Source organism: Triturus cristatus, chromosome 4_1, assembly GCF_964204655.1.
Source record: "Triturus cristatus chromosome 4_1, aTriCri1.1, whole genome shotgun sequence".
In the NCBI taxonomy this organism is placed as follows: Eukaryota; Metazoa; Chordata; class Amphibia; order Caudata; family Salamandridae; genus Triturus; species Triturus cristatus.
The window spans coordinates 612485388-612504736 of NC_140585.1; the positions used below are offsets into that span (position 1 = coordinate 612485388).

Sequence of the window (19349 nt, forward strand, 5' to 3'; positions counted from 1 at the left end):
ACTCACTTATACTTACTAATTTTGACACCCACACACACCCACGATCACATACACAAACATAAATGCTCACACATTTACACGCTCACTCGCCCAATCTCACCCACGTGAACGCACACAACATTCATTAAAAATGATTTATTTTTCGTATCCATGATGCCAATGAAGGTCCAGAACTTGCTACTCCAGTTTTTATTATACTAATAGTAAATAATAATAAACTATAATTCTCTATTAATGTAATAAAAATTAGTAGAAAACGAGGTTAGAGAATGACTGATAACGTGAGGCATCCCCGGTGTTCTTGGCACTGTTTGTGCCACTTCTGAGTACAGGGGTCGCAAAGGTAGGGCCATGGGTAGCAAGGGGCAAACTAGGGGTCGCAACTGCAACCCCTGGCAAGCCCTAAATGATGTCCATGAGTCTATGGGGCATTGATATGAGTTTTGCAGGACTGCCGCTTTGGCTATTCAGTTTACTTTTATGAAACAGTACCGAATTCACTTGGAGGGCACACATTCTGGAGTCCTAGGTTCAAGAGTACGATCAGCTGCAGTGTAGTCTGAACTGTGGGATGTATACGGACAAGTACAATTCACAAGGTGGCACTGAACAAATGTGGTCTGTTTAGACCAAAATTGCAGAGCTTTAGTGTTCCTCATACAGCAATAACTGGAGCTAGGAAATGGATGAAGAGGTAATGTTACAATTACTTACCAGAGTCCTTCCTCGCTCCAGTCATTAGGACCCACACATCCTCCCTAAAAAGGGCAATTTTGGGTCACGTACGAAGGTATCTTTGTTATTATAAGATTTCTTGAGGGAAGGTTTTGTACTAAGAAGTGCCATAACCTACTAGAAACATAGACAGTACAGTAGGACTAAGGAGTCTGTCAGAGGAGATGGCGTTTTGCTCTCCTCAAAGAGCAGAGTTCTCCAATGTTGGTCCTGGAGGACCAGATCCATGTCAGATTTTTAAGATAACCACATATATATTTATGGGGATATGCTAAAAGTCTGGCATGGATCCGGCGCTCCAGGATCGGCAGTGGTGAACCCTGATATAGAGCAATGATTGGAGCGACGAAAAAGGAGTCGGAGTAATGAAATTACTGGTAATTATTGGTCAAGTTTGATAACAAAAGTCAGGGTTGTGCAGGATAGAGCAGATCTTTAATTAACCTATACCTAAACTAACATGGTGTTATCGTCAAGGCCAGGATGCACAGGCATTAGCTTCTGCTGGTATGTATGTCTCTACCTGATATGTGTATTGTTGCTCCAAGTACAAAGCAACAGAACTCGACAAGAGGAGGCCATTAGAAGAGGTGTAGGGGAGCACGGGGGCCGCGGAAATCGGAGTAGTGAAGAGACAGAGGCCCCTTAGTATCTCAAATTCATGGTGTAGTTTACTTATTCTACATTAGCAACTGGGCACCTAATTTAAAAAAATTTTACTTTATTAAACTGAGGGCAACGCAAAATATATTATGATTTAGAGCTACGTATTCATTGCTTTGGAAATCTTTGACACACGTGTTTAAGCAGATCGTTTATACTGAATTATCAAAATAATGCATTTGTCCTGTACACTGGTCTCGTTTCTCTACAGTCCGGGTGAGGAGCCAAGCTAGACCTGTTTTCCATCATTCCAACCCAGCTTTACCTTGTCAGACTGTACTGTTTCCCCAAGTCCGCCTCCGGGTCTTGCTGACGAATTGCTCGAAGTGCTGTTGGTGCTGTAAACATGGCGGATGCTTCATGCTCCGACAACACGCGGAAATAGGCTCCAGCATCAGGCGTTCCCACAGGCTTCCCCTACAGAAACACGAGTGCAAAATGAAGCCAACATGCGTGTTTCGAAAACGACAGCATTACAACACGTCACGAGAGAGAATTTTTAAAAACAATTACAGTTGTATAAATAAGTACCATCTTTGCATTTCAAACTCATCCGTTTACAATAAAATCACTTTAGGACAGATGTGCTAAACATTTTAAGGGTGTGCATGAAATTATCCCCCATGACCACACATTTGTAGCACTATGTCATTTACGTGTGAAGCTGAAAATTGAGTACAACATATCAATTTGTTCTTCAGTGATGAACAAAAGCACCTTGCATGAAATAAAACAAATAAGTGTTTTATGTGTATATTTTAACTACAGGTCATTTTCAGACTGATCTTTTTAGTTAACATTCAGAAACTGAGGTCGGATGCCTCTAATAAAAATAAAAAAAATGACATTCCACATCCTCCTCTTGGAATATCTTCACACCTGGGTGGACGGCCACTCCAGCCTACATGCCCAAGGAGGGGTCACGAGTTCAGTATTAGAACACATGGGGAAGCACTTAAGTGGTGAATGTATGACTTCTCGTATAAATGTCAGGATAACCAAATTCTAACAAGGAAAGGAAAAGGAAAAGAAGATTTGGTCGCCTCTGTAAGGGAGAGTGAGGGATAGACTGCTAAATGACGCACGGTGGAAACTTCTAGGTTGCACTACACTTCCTGGTCGATAGAGACAAAAGGACGGTTAACAGCCATACAAGGCTTTGTGGATATCAAACACTCTTAATTGTATTGACTCTCAGCTTCAGACAGTTCATTGATTTAATACTAGGCCCCTTACCTTTCTTACTTTTTCCTTTCCTGGTTCCATTGTGTATTCATTTTCATTCTTCCTTCTGTGATGTTCTATGCTTGAGTGTGTAAACTTGTGTTGGAACTAGACCATCCGCTGCTGATCTTTTGTCCCTGATACCTGAGCATCCTGCCGAGAAACACCAGTATCTAGGATAACCTCTCCTCTCAACACCGCACTTTCCACCCGAAATCCAGGTAAACTGTTTTTTCGGGGCTGAGGTTGTATATAGAATTACGCCCAGCGCATAATTTGTAAAACAATAGGTGCCAGGGCTCTCTTCAAGAGGCCACTGCAGCATGTGCCACTCATTGCCCCGGCCAGCGCTGCCAGTGAGAGTACCAACAAAAATGTAACCATCACACTCCTTCCTACAAGTGCAACAATCCAGACCATTCCAGGTCCTCAAAGCCATAAGAATGGCTTGGGAGGCAGATAGTAGCAACTTTTAATGTATTGTGAATTAATAACCAACTGTTGTTCGCTCATTTCTAAATAGGACAAAGTGCGACACCATGTGGCAGATTAAGGGGCTGGTCTTGACAATTAAGTGCATTTAACTGCCGGTGCCGAGCACAGGAAACCACCGGCTCAAATTAAGCACTGATTACACCTGTAACGTTAATCTGTTTTCTGACCTCTACATCTTCTTGCACTCATTTATCTTACTCTCTACAAGACCTGGAGCGAGTATTGGGCCTATCTGCAAGCACATATTCCACCCCACAGCAACCACAAGTGCATCGGTTTTCTCTCTCCCATCCTTTTTTTTCTCCTGCCTTCTATGGTGAGGCATTTTATTAGTCAGTATCTGCAGAGAGCCAGGGCGAGCAAGGAGTCTAAGCGGATCTACATCTTCGGCCTATGTTTGATAGGAGCAGTTGATGATTTGAATAACTTTATCTTCACTAAAATGTTGAACAGCTCGATACAAGAAACTGGTAACAACTCAACTGTTTTCCTGACCCCTACCAGATCCTATCCTAGTCCGTTCATTCTTTCAGATCCTTCTCCATCTGAGTACATCTGATCCAAAACTGCTCCCATAGTTTGGAAAACAATGCTTCTATGTCCAAAATCCTGAGCAACATAATTAGGGACACTGTTTTCACAGACTTCTCCAATCCTCACCCTTTCCCCTGTAGTGATCTGAATCCCGCGGAGGCGGGACCCCTGGACGCTGGCCCGGAAGGGCTTTCACTCATTTTATCACTCTTTGGCCAGGCGTGGCCAGAGAGCATAAATAAACGAGCGGAGGTCACTCGTGACCTTCTGGCTCACACACTAGTACCCGAGTGGTCGTACCATTTGTTGTGCTCTTGCACCAGGCCTCTGTAATAAAGTGTGGACACATTACACTGGCGACGAGGGTGATCACCAATCATCATCCGGTCACCCTGCTGTCAACCACCTGAAAAAGCCTCTCAGCTGCCCAAGACCCGAGGCGACCGCAGCGCGAGCCAATGACCTCACCAGCGCTGCACCTCTAGATGAATCTTCCGCAACATAAGACTTCAGTCAGCCTGCCATCATCCGGTGCCATTATGAGTCATGCACCGTCAACGGGTACCTCGGTGCTGGTGGAGTGCTGCAGCCACCAGGCAGGTACAGTGGCCCCGCCTACTCTGCTTTCTAGCCATGCGCACACGTGTACTCCACCCAGCAGGCCATGGCCGGAGCGAGCCGAGAAACCAGTCTGCCCCACCCGAAGAGCCTCCTCAGCACGCGATCATGTGCACACTGCCCCTGAGCGCTTTGGATGCCACAACTGATGCGGCAGCTCCCTGTGTCACATCCTCAGGTGCAGAACGACCGCTGAGGTACCCTCTTCACCACGAAGCACTATACTGCCTCTCAGGCCTCCATAGCCCCACACGACCAGTTTATTTCCAGCCAGTGCAACAAAACCAAGAAAGAAAAGTGAAGGAACATAAGAAAAACACTGGAAAACAAGAGAGATGAAATTAAAGAGGGACACTCCCACGGCCACCAGCACAAGCAAGATCGGAGAAGGTCTGCACGCCAGACGTCATGACAGAGGCAGCAGCACAAGCAGGTCCACAACAGTAACCACAGCTGGCGCAACAAGTAGGACTCCAACCTATTCAACCTGCTACGCAGCACACTCAAATTAATGCATTACCCCCGTTCGGTGAACTAATAGACCCTTCCACTGCATCCCCCAGATGGACAATCTGGATCAGCCGCCTAGATAATTACTTCACCGCGACGCGCAAAACAGATGGTACCATCAAAAGGTCCTTACTGCTAAATTTGGCAGGAGAGGAGATCTACAAAATGTTCGCCCCTCTACCGAACACCGGAGCCGCCAACAATTACAATGCAGCAGTCAGGGCCCTAAACGCACACTTCGACCCTCAGTTGAATCCTGATTATGAAAGATTCAAACTTCGCCAAGCATGGACAATGGACAAGTTCCACACACAACTAAGGGAACTACCTAGCAAATGCACCGCCGGTGATCAAAACAAGGAGGTGAGGGAAAAAGTCATACAGGGATGCCGCAACAAGAATCTCCGAACCCTCATCCTTCGGCAACCTGGCATTTCACTAGAGGAAATACTGATCATGGCAAGATCACACGACCTGTCGGATGCAAGAGCGATGGAGATGGACATGGCCATCACTCAACAACCTGATAAGTCCACAATCGTCAAGACAGAATGTGCTGACGCACTCCGCACACCGAGCAGAGGAAGCCGAGGACGATGGCCAACGAGCACACCAGGCTCGCGGTGTGGTTACTGTGGGCTGGAAGAGTGCCCCGCACAAGGACGAACATGCTCGAAATGTGGCACCCCGAATCACTTTGCCGTTGCATGTAGTGGTGGCCTGAGAAATATAGGGGCACGCGTTAGAATACCGCCGTCGAAGGCAGTAAGGCAACTGTCCCTCAAAGAATCCGAGAACCTAAAGACGACCAGAACAGTACCACGACAACAGCATCGCCTAGAAGACTCGTTCACAGAGGACAAAGGGGAATGTTAACTCATCTCATTCGCCAGTGACCTGAAGCGCAGGAGATGCCCGCAACCCACATGTGTTATAGAAATCGCTAGGTCCCGAGTCATGGCACTGATTAACACTGGCGCATCCGTAAATGTGATGAGGAGCCAGCAGTACAAACAACTACAACCGAAACGCCTGCTGACCCCATCACATGTTAAAATCCTCACCTACGGAAGCCAAACACCCCTACCACTGAAGGGCAAAATGACTGTGCGAGTGAAATCAGATGACAAAGGGGCTACAATGACATTCCACGTAGTGAATAGAGAGGCCGACATCCTAGTAGGGAGACACACAGCTGAAGATTTTGGTCTCGTCACGTTCCCCCAGGCAGTCAAAGCCTTGCAGATGGCTGATATCATAGAGCTGTTCCCGCAGCTATTCAAAGGACTGGGCAGCATGAAAATACCACCAGTCTAACTGCACATAGTCAAAGCAGTGAAACCTTTAGCACTGTGGCATAGACGGATACCGTTTCACCTACTACCATTGGTTGAACAGGAACTTCACAATCTGGAGCAGCAAGGAGTGATTGAAAAGGTTACTGGACCTACTCCCAGGGTTTCACCAAACCAAAGCAACCCGGGAAAATAAGACTGTGCATTGACCAGGCAATCAAATGAGAAAGGCATCTGACCCCGAATGTTGACGACATCATAGCTGACTTGAATGGATCCCGATGTTTTTCCAAATTAGACCTCAACAGAGGGTATCACCAGTTGAAATTAGCCGAAGAGAGCCTGTAAAATACGACCCTCTCGACCCACATAGGTCTACGCCACTATAACTTCTAAAGTTCGAGATTTCATCTGCTGCCGAAATATTCCATAATGCCGCCCGAGAGATCCTCTCAGGCCTCCATGGGGTGTTGAACATCAGCGATGACATTTTAATACACTTGTTAACCATCGATGAACACCACCGCCACTTTCGAGCAACTCTCCAACGACTCTCTGATCACCCTCCACAAGGAAAAATGTCAATTTTTCCAGAACTCGATCAAATTCTTTGGGTATGTCTTCAGCCAAGACAGCATACAAGTTGACCCATGGATATCGCATGCCATACAGCAAGCCCCAGCTCCAGCCACGGCATCAGAAGTCCGAAGTTTTCTCGGAATGGCCACGTACTGCGGGCGATTCATACCCAACCTCGCCATAATAGCTGAGCCATTGCTAGCTCTTACGAAGAAAGACGCTGCGTGGAAATGGGACCAAAAAGAAGACGAGGCGTTTCAGAGGGTCAAGGAGGCGCTCCTGGAAAAAACCACGATGACGTACTTCGATGGCACCGAATGACCGAGCTCCTGGTAGACGCCATCCCCGTGGGGCTCGGAGCACTCCTAACCCAAGAAACAGAACCAGGCAAGTGGGCACCCCTCGCATTCACGAGCAAAGCACTCACTCCAACTGAAGCACGCTACTCCCAAATCTAAAGGGAGGCCTTATTGATCAAACGGGCTTGCAACCATTTTCACCTATATATCAGCGGACACCCGTTCAGAGTCATGACCGACCACCAGCCTCTGATTCTTTTGTTCAAGGGCACAGCTCCACATCCCTCGCCGAGAATCGACCGGTGGCCCATACAATTACAACATTACCAGATGGATCTCCTGTATCGACCCGGGGCGAAAAACCCAGCAGACTGACTTCCTATCACGACACCCACCAGATCAGGCGGAAAAAGACCGTGATCGCGAAGTAAGAACCGAAGAGTATGTCGATATAATTTCCGAGTGGGCATAAGGAGTTATCTTTTTTAATCTGAAATGTTAATGGTCTTAGAACCCGGAGCAGACAGAGATTGGGGATACGCTGTTTAGAAGAAAGCCTTGCCCACATTAACAATTTGCAAGAGACTCATTTGACTTCAAGAGAAAGTAGAGCTTTCTGCTCTAAATTCAGATGGGTGGAGAGCTATGTTGCTTTGGACCAGGCACAGTATTGTAAGGGGGTGGCGATCCTGGTAAGAAGGAGTGCTTGGGTTAAGGTAACGTCTTCCAAAACTGATAGTTCTGGTAGGTGGGCCCTTGCAACTATGAGGTGTGCTGGCTTTGAGTTTGTTGATTTTTATTGTTCGAATTCAGATGATCCTCAATAGATTGTAAATTTGAAGTGGAACCTAGTAAAGGTAATGACCCCTTTGGTTATTGGGGGCAACTTTAACACTCTATTGGACCCTATTTTAGATAGATCAACCCAGAGGAACTGTGTTCAATCCCATAAGACAAGACTGGCTCTTAGAAATATGCTGCAGGATGTTGGGCTTGTGGATGCACAGAGGTACTTAAAGGGCCCAATGAGGGGCTATACATTCCTTAGCAAAAAATACAGGCATTATTCTAGGCTGGATTCTTTTTTTGTAGACAGAGTTTTGGCGGTTAAATTAAAAGAGGTCTACCAGCTTCCTGGGCATATTTCGAATCACTCAGCAGTATTTAGGTCTCTTAAATGCTCTGGAGATGAGCAAAATTCAAGGTGGACGTTAAAAAGAGCTATCCTCCCCGATCCTGAGGTTGTCTCCACCTTGAAAAGTGCCTCTTGGGGTAATATGGGATGTTTTCAAAGCTTTCATCCAAGGGGTTTTGCGAAGTCCAGCACATTTAAAAAATAAAACAGAAAGGGCTGAACTGTGTAGATTGGAGCAAAAAGTGGGGGTCTTGGAGGCTGCCATACAGAGGCACAATATGGGGTCCAATAATGATGGGGAAAGGCGTTTAAAACAACTGGAGGAGGCAAGGTTAAATTATAAAATAAATTGAAGATGAACTGCAGGGAATGTTGGTATACCGGGTGTATGAGACAGTTTGAGTATGAGGAGCGTGTGGGTGCGCTGCTGGCATGTAAGGCAAGGGATCCAGGAATGTCGTCAGGGAACTGGTTGTCAATCCCCAGGGAGATGTCTTGAATAAGGTCAAGGATATGCCGGGACACCTGGCTTCTTTATTCTTTGTACTGTATTCGGCAGAGGTTTTCCCAGATCCGGACAGGCTCAGAGATTGGTAGTTGGGCATTGAGCTCCCGGCGCTTAGGGCGGAGAGTAAAAAGTCAGGGAGCATCTGTCACATATTAAGAATGGAAAGGCGGCCGGTCCGGATGGCATTCCATCAGAGCTCTATAAGCTTTTAATGGAGGAAATGTTCCAGAACTCAGTAAATCAGGGGGTAGTGCAGAACCTTGATTCGTGGAAAGAAGCCACAATTGTTTTGATCTTAAAACCTGCCAAGGATCCCAGGAAGGCAGACTCTTATCGCCCAAACTCCCTGTTAAACACGGATTAGAAGGTTTTTATGAGTATTTTGACAGGGAGTTGGCTAAGTTAGCTCCCCAAATTAATCCACCCAGTGCACTAGCGGCACATTTATGAGCTTACTCAGCAGCCAATAGGATCTATAGATTTAGCCACTGCTCGCTCGATTCCCTTGGCAGTGGTCACAATGGACTGTATTGTATTGTAATTGCATTTATATAGTGCTTACTAACCCCAATGAGGCGTCAAAGCACTTTTTCAGCAAGTAGCACGCTACTCCGGAACCCATAATGGATTAGTGGTGAATTAGTATAGTGAAAATATTTAAGTAATTTGAGTGGTGTATATGTACGTCAGTTATTTGGATTGAGAAGGATAGTGGAGGGATAGAGAAGGGAAAAGGATTTGCATTAATATAGCGCTTGCTACCCCTGATGGGGGTTTGAAGTGGGTTTTTTTCAGCGAGAAGCACGATACTCCAGAACCCGTACATTGTTAGTGGGAAATTAGTATAGTGAAATATGAAAGTAATTTGAGTGGTTGATTTGTTAGTGAGTTATTTGGATTGAGAAGGATAGCAAAAGAGTAGAAGAGGTAAAAAGGTTTGCAATTGTACAGCGCTTGCTACCCCTGATGAGGTGTTGAAGTGCTTTTTCAGTGAGTAGCACACTACTTCGGAACCCAGAGAGGATTAGTGGTGAATTAGTATAGTGAAATATGAAATTAATTTGAGTGGTGGACATGTTAGTCCGTTATTTAGATTGAAAAGGATAGTGGAGGGATAGAAGGGAAGGATTTAGATTTGTATTTTTTGGAGCGCATAGCAGTAGGAGGAGGCTTGGGAGGTGAAGGGGGATGAGTAAGAGGAAGGTGGAGGGGGAAGAGTCAGAGGGAGGGTTTAGAAAGGCTTGTTTTGGGGGCTCAGAATAGTAAAAAGAGGTATTATATAATGCAAGGAGGTGTGGAGTAGGGAAATTGCTGCCAAAGTGTTCGACCGAGTATGTTGGACATACCTGTGGGAGGTATTGGCAATAGTGGGTTTAGTCCTTGCACTAACTTTACGCTCTGGAGGCTTTACAAAAATTTGTCGGCTAGAATCCCACTTAATGGGATGTTGACCGGGAGTTTTAGCATCTATAGTGGCATAAGGAAAGGCTGTCCCCTGTCTCCTCTCTTGTTCGACATTTATATTGAGCCATTCGCACAGCTACTTAGAAGGGATGTTCAGGTTATCCTGTTTCGCACCTCCCGCTTTTACAATAAGATTGAGCTATACGCGGATGATCTGGTCATTTATACATTAGACCCTGTTCAAACTATCCTTAGGGTGGAGAGTCTGGAGGTGGAGTTTGGGACTCTATCGGGATATCTAGAGAGGAATTCTAAGCCGGAGGTAATGTGTTAGAATGTGGAAGGCTGGACGGTGGAGATACAAGCGGAAATTAAATATTTAGGCCTTATTATTGTTAATCCTTTGGACGGAATACCACTGCACAACTTGGGAAGGGTGACAAAGGAGGTGGATGCATTACTCTGTAGATGGAAGAATCTGCCATTGACAATTTATGGTCGTGTGAATTTGATGAAGATGTCGATCCTGCCTTAATTGATGTATCTTTTTAACTGTATCCCCCTTTCTTTTCCAAGATTGACTATCTACAAGATTTAGGGGAAAATAACTAGCTTCATATGGGCGTCTGGCTGGGCAATGCTGGCGAGGAAGAAGTTGAGGTGTAGGCTAGAGAAAGGTGGCCTCGCTTTCCCTGACTCAAATCTGTATTGTATGGCTTTTCAATTTAAAAACTGTAGGGTGATACTGGGTAAGCCAGATTGTTCGAACTAGGGGGTGCTAATAGTAGAAATTATTGATTCAGGAACCATGGGTTCCTATGCAAGTTTGGCGCCCCCCCCTTTTTTAAAAAAAAGTACGAGTGAAGGTCTTAAAGTCTGGCTTTAGAGTCATGAAGATCTTGGGTATTGGTTACTAATCACACCCATTTGGGATTCCCCAGGTACCCCAGACTGCCAGAGGGATAGGTTGAGTCTTCCATTAAGGTGGGTGGGATAGCTACCTGGTGGGAGCGTATGACAGCGCAGGAGGTATTACCCAGGGAAATTTTAAGAGCCAAGACATGAGGTTTCCTATCAAAGCTCAAATATGTGCAGTTTGTCTTCCTGGTTCGCAAGTGTGTCTCAGGAGATTGGGGCTGGGAATTTGAGTTCACACTCCAGAATGTGAGACCTAAAAGTAAGGAGGTTGTCGATTGGTACTGAAAGTTTCTGGAGGCTGAGGAAATAAAAAATGATGGCACCATACTCAGTGTGGGAAGGTACCTTTCAGGGGCCAGAGTTGCAACTAAGATGGCAAAATTCCCCCCAAAATTGTATTCAGTGGTTAAGCCAGTTAATCACAAGAAAAATCACTTTTTTTTTACCATCATTAGACTATACTGGACCCCCCAAAAGATTGCAAAGTTTGTACAGGAGCAGCCCCCAAATGTAGAAGATGTGGCCTTTTAACAGCCAATGATAAACACATCTTTTACACTTGTCCTGGGATCAGGGTGTTTTAGGAGGGCATTTAGAACATTCTAAAGAACATTTTGGGAGGGTCAATATCATGGTAAATCTTGTGTTAGTTCTAATGGGGGTGGCTACGGCCTCTCGCAGCCTTCTGAGTAAAGCATAGAGGAGCCTCTTGCTTTACCTTCTGCTTCTAGCCAGGAGGGAGGGACTGATCCATCTCCTCCATGCGCTACAGTCTGTCTCAAAGTGGTAAATCAGACTTGCCGTCTAGATACAGAGGGTAAGCCTGGCGGAGCAAACAAGTTATGGCCTGATTTCACTAGGTGGAGTGGAGTGGAATCTTAGGAGTAGAGTCGATAGAACGAGAGGTCCTATGATTACACTGAGGCACCACTCTGGGTGACGAGCCTGTAGGCTTGGCTGGTACGGGTGGGCCTAATGTGACTGTAAATTGGACAGCAACTGTAAAAACGGTCTGCGTCTTGAAGACGCTATGGTGATATAAGAACAAAAAATAAATAAAACAAATACTAACCATCGCCTTCCTTACAAGTGTGACAATTCAGACTATTTCGGTTGTATGACAGAACAACAAGTTTCTTAACCCAGCATACCTAAGGAACGCGGTCTGAATTACGACTGCATCTTAGCCACGCATTGCTTTACCATGCATGCCTTTACCACAAATTTTCATGGCAAAGGCACGCATGGTACAGGGGTATGCATGGCTAAGGTCGCCACACCCCTCCCCACTGACCTAATGAACCAACTCCCCCCCACCCCTTCCTGCCCTAAAGTGTGAATACCCCTACCCTCTCCCAACCCTGAGGCTGTGTCCTCTCCCTGCCCTAATGCTTTAAACCCTGTCCCTTAACCCTGTCCGTTAACCTGACCCTGGCCAGGCCTGACCCAGATCTAAAAACTGCCTTGCCCTCCCCTAAGGTGTATGAACTACCACGACTACCCATTCCCCTCCTCTGCCCTGAAGCCCAATACCCTAATTAAAAAAACTACCCCAACACTCCCCCAGCCCCAAAAACTACTCCGACCCCCACAGCCCTGAAAACTAGCCCCAACCCCCCAACCCTGAAGACTAGCCCCGATTCCCCCATCCCAGAAAAATAACCTGACCCACACCTGCCCAGAATATTACCCCGACTCACCCCAGTCCAGAAAACTACCTGACCCCCCAGCCTACAAAACTACCCCGACACCCCCAGCCTACAAAAGTACCCCGACACCCTCAGCCAACTAAACTACCCCTGACCCAGCCCACAAAACATTCCCGACCCATCCCCAGACCACAAAACAACACCCAACCCCCCAGCCCATAGAAGTACCCCGACCCACCCACCAGTCCCACTTACCTCACTGCGCAACTCTGCCTGCTTCCGTCTGTGTGCAAGCCCTACCGTACATTGCCTTAACCACGCACATGCTTGGTTAAGGCATGCGTGGTAGGGCTTGCAGAGTCGGAACACTTGTGGTTTAGACCGTGGTGTCCCGACTGTTTCTCAACTATTTCAGGTCACCCAAAGCTATAAGGATGGCCTACTTTCAGGTATTATACTTTTTTTTTAAATATTGAATTATAAAACAATGTTGTTGTGCTCATCTCAAAATTAGACAGCGACACAAGAGGAGGAATGTCATTAGTACCGGTGTTGAGAAGTGTCGGTGCTGAGCACTGGAAACCACCGACTCAAATTAAATATTGGTCATGGAGCTGCTTTCAATAAACAAGTACTGGCAAAGCAAACAGTTTTAACCTCCGCAAAATCTATTGGTTTTGTCAATGTATTTTTAGACCTGTTGCACAGAAGCACGTTGTGCAACATGGCTTAAAGTTAAAAAGGAAAGCGCAATGACGTGGCCTGCATTGTCCGCCATGTTGCACTGCTCTGCAACATCTCTTAAAAGAAAATGATAGCGCTTTATATTTTGAAACTTTAAGCCAAAATGTCAAAAAATGCATTGGCAAACCAATAGATTATGCAGAGGCAAACCAATTTGGCTTCCCCGATGCTGGTTTTACTGACTTTCAAACCGGTCATTTGTGCAGCATACAGAAACAGAGCGAGTTGAAGGTCATAGGTTTAAAAACTGGAGCCATTTATCAAACATCCCTATTGAAAGTCTTTCTTTTTAGCGTGGCTGCGCTGCTTAGCGTTGTCAGAGACGAATCCCCACAAGAAATCCCTTTCCTAATTAAAGAAGCCGAATGCTTCCCGGGAGCTGCTTTCTTTGTGCAGGGCAACACTGCAACTCTGAATAAAGCAGAAATCAGAGTGAGGCAATGTGTCCTGAAAGAGAATTAGAGGGGCATAGGGAGAAATGAAGTGAGAATGGAAAACTGTAGCATCAAGTCCCCAGCGTCTAACACCTCTGCACACGACTACATTGCTATAGCACAGAGTCGCCAACAACATGTAACTATGCAACTTCCTGACGCTTGAAATTTTCTTGAGGAAAAACTTATGGGACGTAATTGATGAAAAGTGATCTGTCTGTGAAACGGATTTAAAAAGGCTTTGTTTTTATTTTGCACTGCTGTTAACTGTAAAAAAAAAATAATAATAACGCCAAATAGCTCTGCGTGAGCTATTTGGCTTTGGTAATGTTTCAGTGGATCAAAGTCAATAAAACAAAGCGCTATGGCGCGGGCAGCGCTAGCCGTCATAGCGCTTTCCGTAGTAATGTGGAGGGGTGTAGGGGAGTGCGATCGACGACACAAATGAAGCGGGGGGAGCAACAGAAAAAATCACAAGGACTGGCGAAGGGGTGGGAGGGACAGTGTACTGCAATAGGTCTCGCATTGATTACATTTTTAGGTCGAGCCTAGCGCAGCGCACATTCGGTGCTCTATGCGAGGCTTCTTGTGAGCACTTAAAACTTCTTCGTGTGGGTCTGACTCCACCCACACATCGGATTGGCTTTTGCGTGTGTCTTTCAGTAAAGAAAGCACACAAATGGCTAAAGGCAGGCGCATGTCCCACCTCTTTATTTAATAGTCACTCCCACGGCATTTTGTTCTCGGGAGCGAGCAGCAGCGCGCAGGCTGGCAGCTGTATTCCTCATTTTAATTAGCACTGTTTCTTATTGCTCCAATCTATCTCCCTTCCCTGGCTCCTCACCTGCCCCCTTCACTCTTCCCCTCTCTCCCTCTCTCCCTCCCACTCTCCCCCTCCCACTTAGGAATCCATAAAAGTTTGTTTCTTTAGTTCCCAGCCTTTAGGAGACGATGTTGTTAACAATTGAAAGCGCCCATGGCTGCTATACTCCCTTTGGCATTACAGTTTACTGGTGCCATGTTTTGGTACAATCGAAGACTACATCTCGGCAGTCAGAGGACAGCGGTGGAAAGGCTCGGAGAACAGAGGTTTTTTTTCTCCAATTAATTGCTTTCATGAATTTCCGCCGACAGCTTTAGGGCTCTGCAAATGTTGTTTTATCATAGCCCGCCAGAAACCCTGATCCGTCACGACACTCAGACACTCACACTCACACTCACACTCACACTCACACTCACACTCACACTCTCACTCACACTCTCTCTCTCTCTCTCTTTCTCTCTTAAAATTCACTTCATTTTGCCTTTGCACCAGAAAGCCTTGTGAGTTTGCAATGTGCGCTTTACAGGAAAGAGGTTGCACGCGTGTTGTAACTTGTCATCTGGATCCTGCAGCTCGCACACAACACGTATTATGTGGAAAGGCTCGGAGAACAGAGGGTTTTTTTTTCTCCAATTAATTGCTTTCATGAATTTCCGCCGACAGCTTTAGGGCTCTGCAAATGTTGTTTTATCGTAGCCCGCCATAAACCCTGATCCGTCAGGTCTGCATCAAGACATCTGTGAACAGGCAATTTAATGATAACACCAACAGTAATGTCGCAGCCGAGCGGCCAATAATTAGCTGGGTACAGAGTCCAGTCTTCCCTTCCTTGGCATTTTATATACCCATCTAAAGAATGTAACCCCCGCACACACACACTCTTAAAATTCACTTCATTTCGCCTTTGCACCAGAAAGACGTGTGAGTTTGCAATGTGCACTTTACAGCTCGCACACAACATGCATTATAAAACCCTGACCAACGCGGAAACGATAACCAACCAAAAAACAGAATACGCGCAACTGCGATAAAATGGTCTGCTCTTTTTGAAGAATCCATCATTGGTGTGACGCTTATGAAAGGTTGCCCTCAATTCAATCAAGAACTTACACTGGCACGCCTCAGAGGTGCCAGGGCGCAGGTAGCCTAAAGTACCCCCAGCCACCGGGGCCGAATCACACCGCACAAGCAGGAGATAAAAACACAGAAACAGACTGATTCAGTAAGGCACATGTGCTGACAACACACAGGCACTTCCAGGGCTAGAGGATTGCTAGCCGTCAGTCACAAACAAGTGCTTACATCCAAATTCAAAATTCACACTCCGATGCCACTCCCAAAGAAAGTGTACTGAGAAGCTTGCGCATAAGGAGCACACGCACAGATTGGGGTCCAGCAAAAGTGCATAATGTTTTCTGCACTGTAAATCCGTTTGTATAGGTAAGCGTTCTGTCCAGTTGTTATGCATGCACCGTACTGGTGAATCTTACTTCACTCTATGCATGTTATTATTGTAGTTTTTGTTGAATGAAATAGGAACTCCTGGACACACCTATATATACTTAGTAACATGTTTTTAAAGAGGGTTAACAGTTTTTAGTTCGGGCCTGGGCAGCGCATGCACTGCTCTGCGAGGCATGCTGTATTGGAGTATGGACTTGAAGCCGCCCATATTTGTTTGTGCCATTGTCCTTCGTAAATGTTGGCTTCTGATTCATTAATAGGCTTGTTAGTCCCTCCTTTGTACCGCCTTGTCTTCATTTGTAACCTCCCATGAGGACTGGCCCTTTTACTTCTGTTGTTACACAGTACGTATTATTTAGTCTGTAAGCGCTATTTTCTTTAATGAGTTTCTCTTACTGCAGGCACTAGATACTTTCCTGCAACATTCAGGGCATGCGCACTTTCACTTGGCGCTTTTACAAAAAAAGGCATTTGTTTGTCAACTTGACAAACAAATGTTTTTTTGAGTAAAAGCTCCCCATACCGCGCTTTCACTTTAATATCAGCCATGGACTTTTCTTTAGACACGGCTGGTCCAAAGAAAGGGTCGTCTGTACTTTTCGTTGTGTTGACTCGAATACTACCAACATACACAGCAGCAAAACACACTACACACATACATCCCGCCAACACACATCATATCACAACTCACCACTACATTCCACACCATGCCACTGCCCTTATATCACTACACTAAGCACAACTTGCACACAGACTTTACAGTACTAAACACAGCAGCTACATTGCTCTACAACATACCTTAAAAATATTGCCAATATCTCTGGCTAAACACTTATAAGGTCCCAAAGGCGAGACCTATTGGCTATGCCAATGCTTGTTAAGTATTGGAGTTGCAAATAGCATTGTTTCTTTATGTAGGAGTTCGAAATTTACCAGTGGCTGGGATCCCGAGAAAAAACAAGCAAAAATAAGTAAAGCACATACATGCCTGATAAAGTAAACTGTGGCATTTGATGGATTTTTAAGAGTGAAGGGGAGTAAGTCTCCCTTTACCTGCCCCCCAATGCAGGCAGGTGAGATATCAGATGGACAGGTGAATCAAACACAGAACATGACGGAGCCCTGTTTTTTAAATTCCTTGCCAAATGTAATTCTTAAATACATAGTCTGAAAGAGTTGTGGTAAACGCTGTGGAAATGTCTTAATACCCTACTTCAAATATTTGGGAACTTGAACGTTTATTTAAGAATTGTGCACAATTAATAACATGGTGAACAACAAGGGGGGGGTAAATGATACGTGATTTAACAAAGAAAGTGGAGAAGTGTGGCTCACTGTTTAGAGTAGCCAGACCTGGAAGCAGAGGTCAGCCTGGGACCAGGGTTCAATTCCCGGCTCGGCTGGGTCTTGAGTCCATAAATTGTCCATGGACTCGATAATTCTCGCTCCAGTGCATACTCGATTCATGGGTTCACACTCTGCGACTCTGGGCAATAGCTTGCTTAATCTCCACAATGGCCCCTCGCGGCGGGATGCCTGGCTTTCACCTTGTGGATGCCCTGCTGTGTTATCTCACAGGGTAATACCAGGACGGGTTCCCTAAGCAAGCGCTTAGAGACCGGTTGGTGATTTGCGCTATATAAATATCTTTACATTTACATTTACATGTACAGAAAAAATGTGTATCCATTTACTGTGTTCCTTACTGTCAATACCAACGCAGTTGTGATTTACTTTTATTCGTCCTGCCAGTATGTGAGTTGACACCTCCATCTTATCAGGAGGACGAAAGCGCAGAGATCCGATTTCTGCACTGAAACACCTCCTTCCTGAAAAGAGCAGCATCATATTTGCAGCATCATATTCGCAAAAACTCAAAATAAAAAACAGAATATTTTTGTCTGCCCTTAAGAAAATGCGGCTATCCGTGAACACTAGGGGGATGTCAGAGTTGCCCGCCAGGTGCGTGAGTGCCATGAATTAAACACAGCTGCCACTGCAAACGTTTCTGCAGGAAAAAGGAAGCATGTAAGCCAGATAATTCATACACTGTGTAGCTGTCTAGTGGTTTGCCGCGTAGATCGAATAGAGACCCCAACCCGGAACCGTACACCAACATTGTATCACCTTCTGGCCAGGCGTGGCCAGAAGGCTTTAAATAAAGGCACCGGAGTCGCTCAGGACTTCCGGTCCATACCAGTGGCCTATGTGTCCATGTCTATACATTTAATAAGCAGTAACAGCGTAACTAGATATACTTGTGGCCTTTACCCTGGTTCCGAAGCTCAACACACTGGGAGCTCCAACATTGAATTATAAACAGTGCGATGACTGGTTGAAAACATGGTGGTTACGTTGGGATAATAGAAATTCCCTAATTAGCCCACTCTACACTCAAAAATACAAACTCAGCGATACAGATTCATAATATAATTTTTTTAGGGTGAAAAGCTTTTTTGCCGTTGCTCCCAAATACGTCAACCATACTTCTGATTTATATTTTAATTCACTGACTGTTTAAATTCGCATCTCTTAGGCTTCTAAAATAAGTGAGTAGTTCTGTGCAACAAAAATGCAATAACATGTAGTACACAACACATTGGTGTCAAAGCCACACGACGTTCGAATGGTAGACTTTTTTTTTCTATGTTTACATCAACCATTCAATAGGAAAGAAGCCACGCGTACTAGAAATGACACCATAGTGATAGAAATAGCAACGCCATTCGCTCGGGAACACGCACCTAAAGGGTGGTTTTCAATCAGAATACGTGGCCAGGCTAGACATAGGCATGTGCGGTGCTGTTTGCTCTGTAAATGCACCATTTACAAGACTGTGCCATAGTTAAATTATGGCAGAGTGTTTCTCTTGTCCCCAGTGGTTCCTTAACGGTGCTTGGCACGTGGCGCCCCTGGGTCGCTTTGAAGGCGCAACAGGGTGCCGCGGAGCACAGATTGGGAACCACTGCTTTACGTGAAAATGAGCAAGGCACGCTGAAGTGGATGCCTGCTTGTGTCTCGGGAGGACTGCAAAGTGCATTCTGAAACAGAAGCACTCCAGTCGGCCCCTGTGTGTGCCCCAGGGGGACTGTACAGTGCATGCAATGCCGAAGACAGCATGGCGTTGGAAATGGAAAAGCAGGGACTGACTGCGTGCAGGTCCCTGCTCGATCCCGCGCAATACTCCAGGTGGAGGAAACTTTTAAAAGAAGGCCCAAAACCAACTAACATCCTACTAAAAAAAAATCCCAAATGACGGCACTCACGGAAAATTGCTAAAAGCCAAAAAAATATAACCAACTAAGAAGAAGGCATGGC

General features: G+C 45.6%; 1 protein-coding gene across 2 annotated transcripts in view; it reads right to left on the reverse strand.

Annotated features, from left to right (window-relative positions):
* The window catches only part of ACSS3 (acyl-CoA synthetase short chain family member 3), a 1078787-nt gene that overhangs the window by 537430 nt on the left and 522008 nt on the right, over positions 1-19349 (reverse strand). For both annotated transcript variants that reach the window (XM_085652976.1, XM_085652977.1), the window contains one exon: positions 1664-1815. In XM_085652976.1, coding sequence (XP_085509102.1) covers positions 1664-1815 — 152 coding nt within the window. The remainder of the gene's footprint in view (positions 1-1663; positions 1816-19349) is intronic.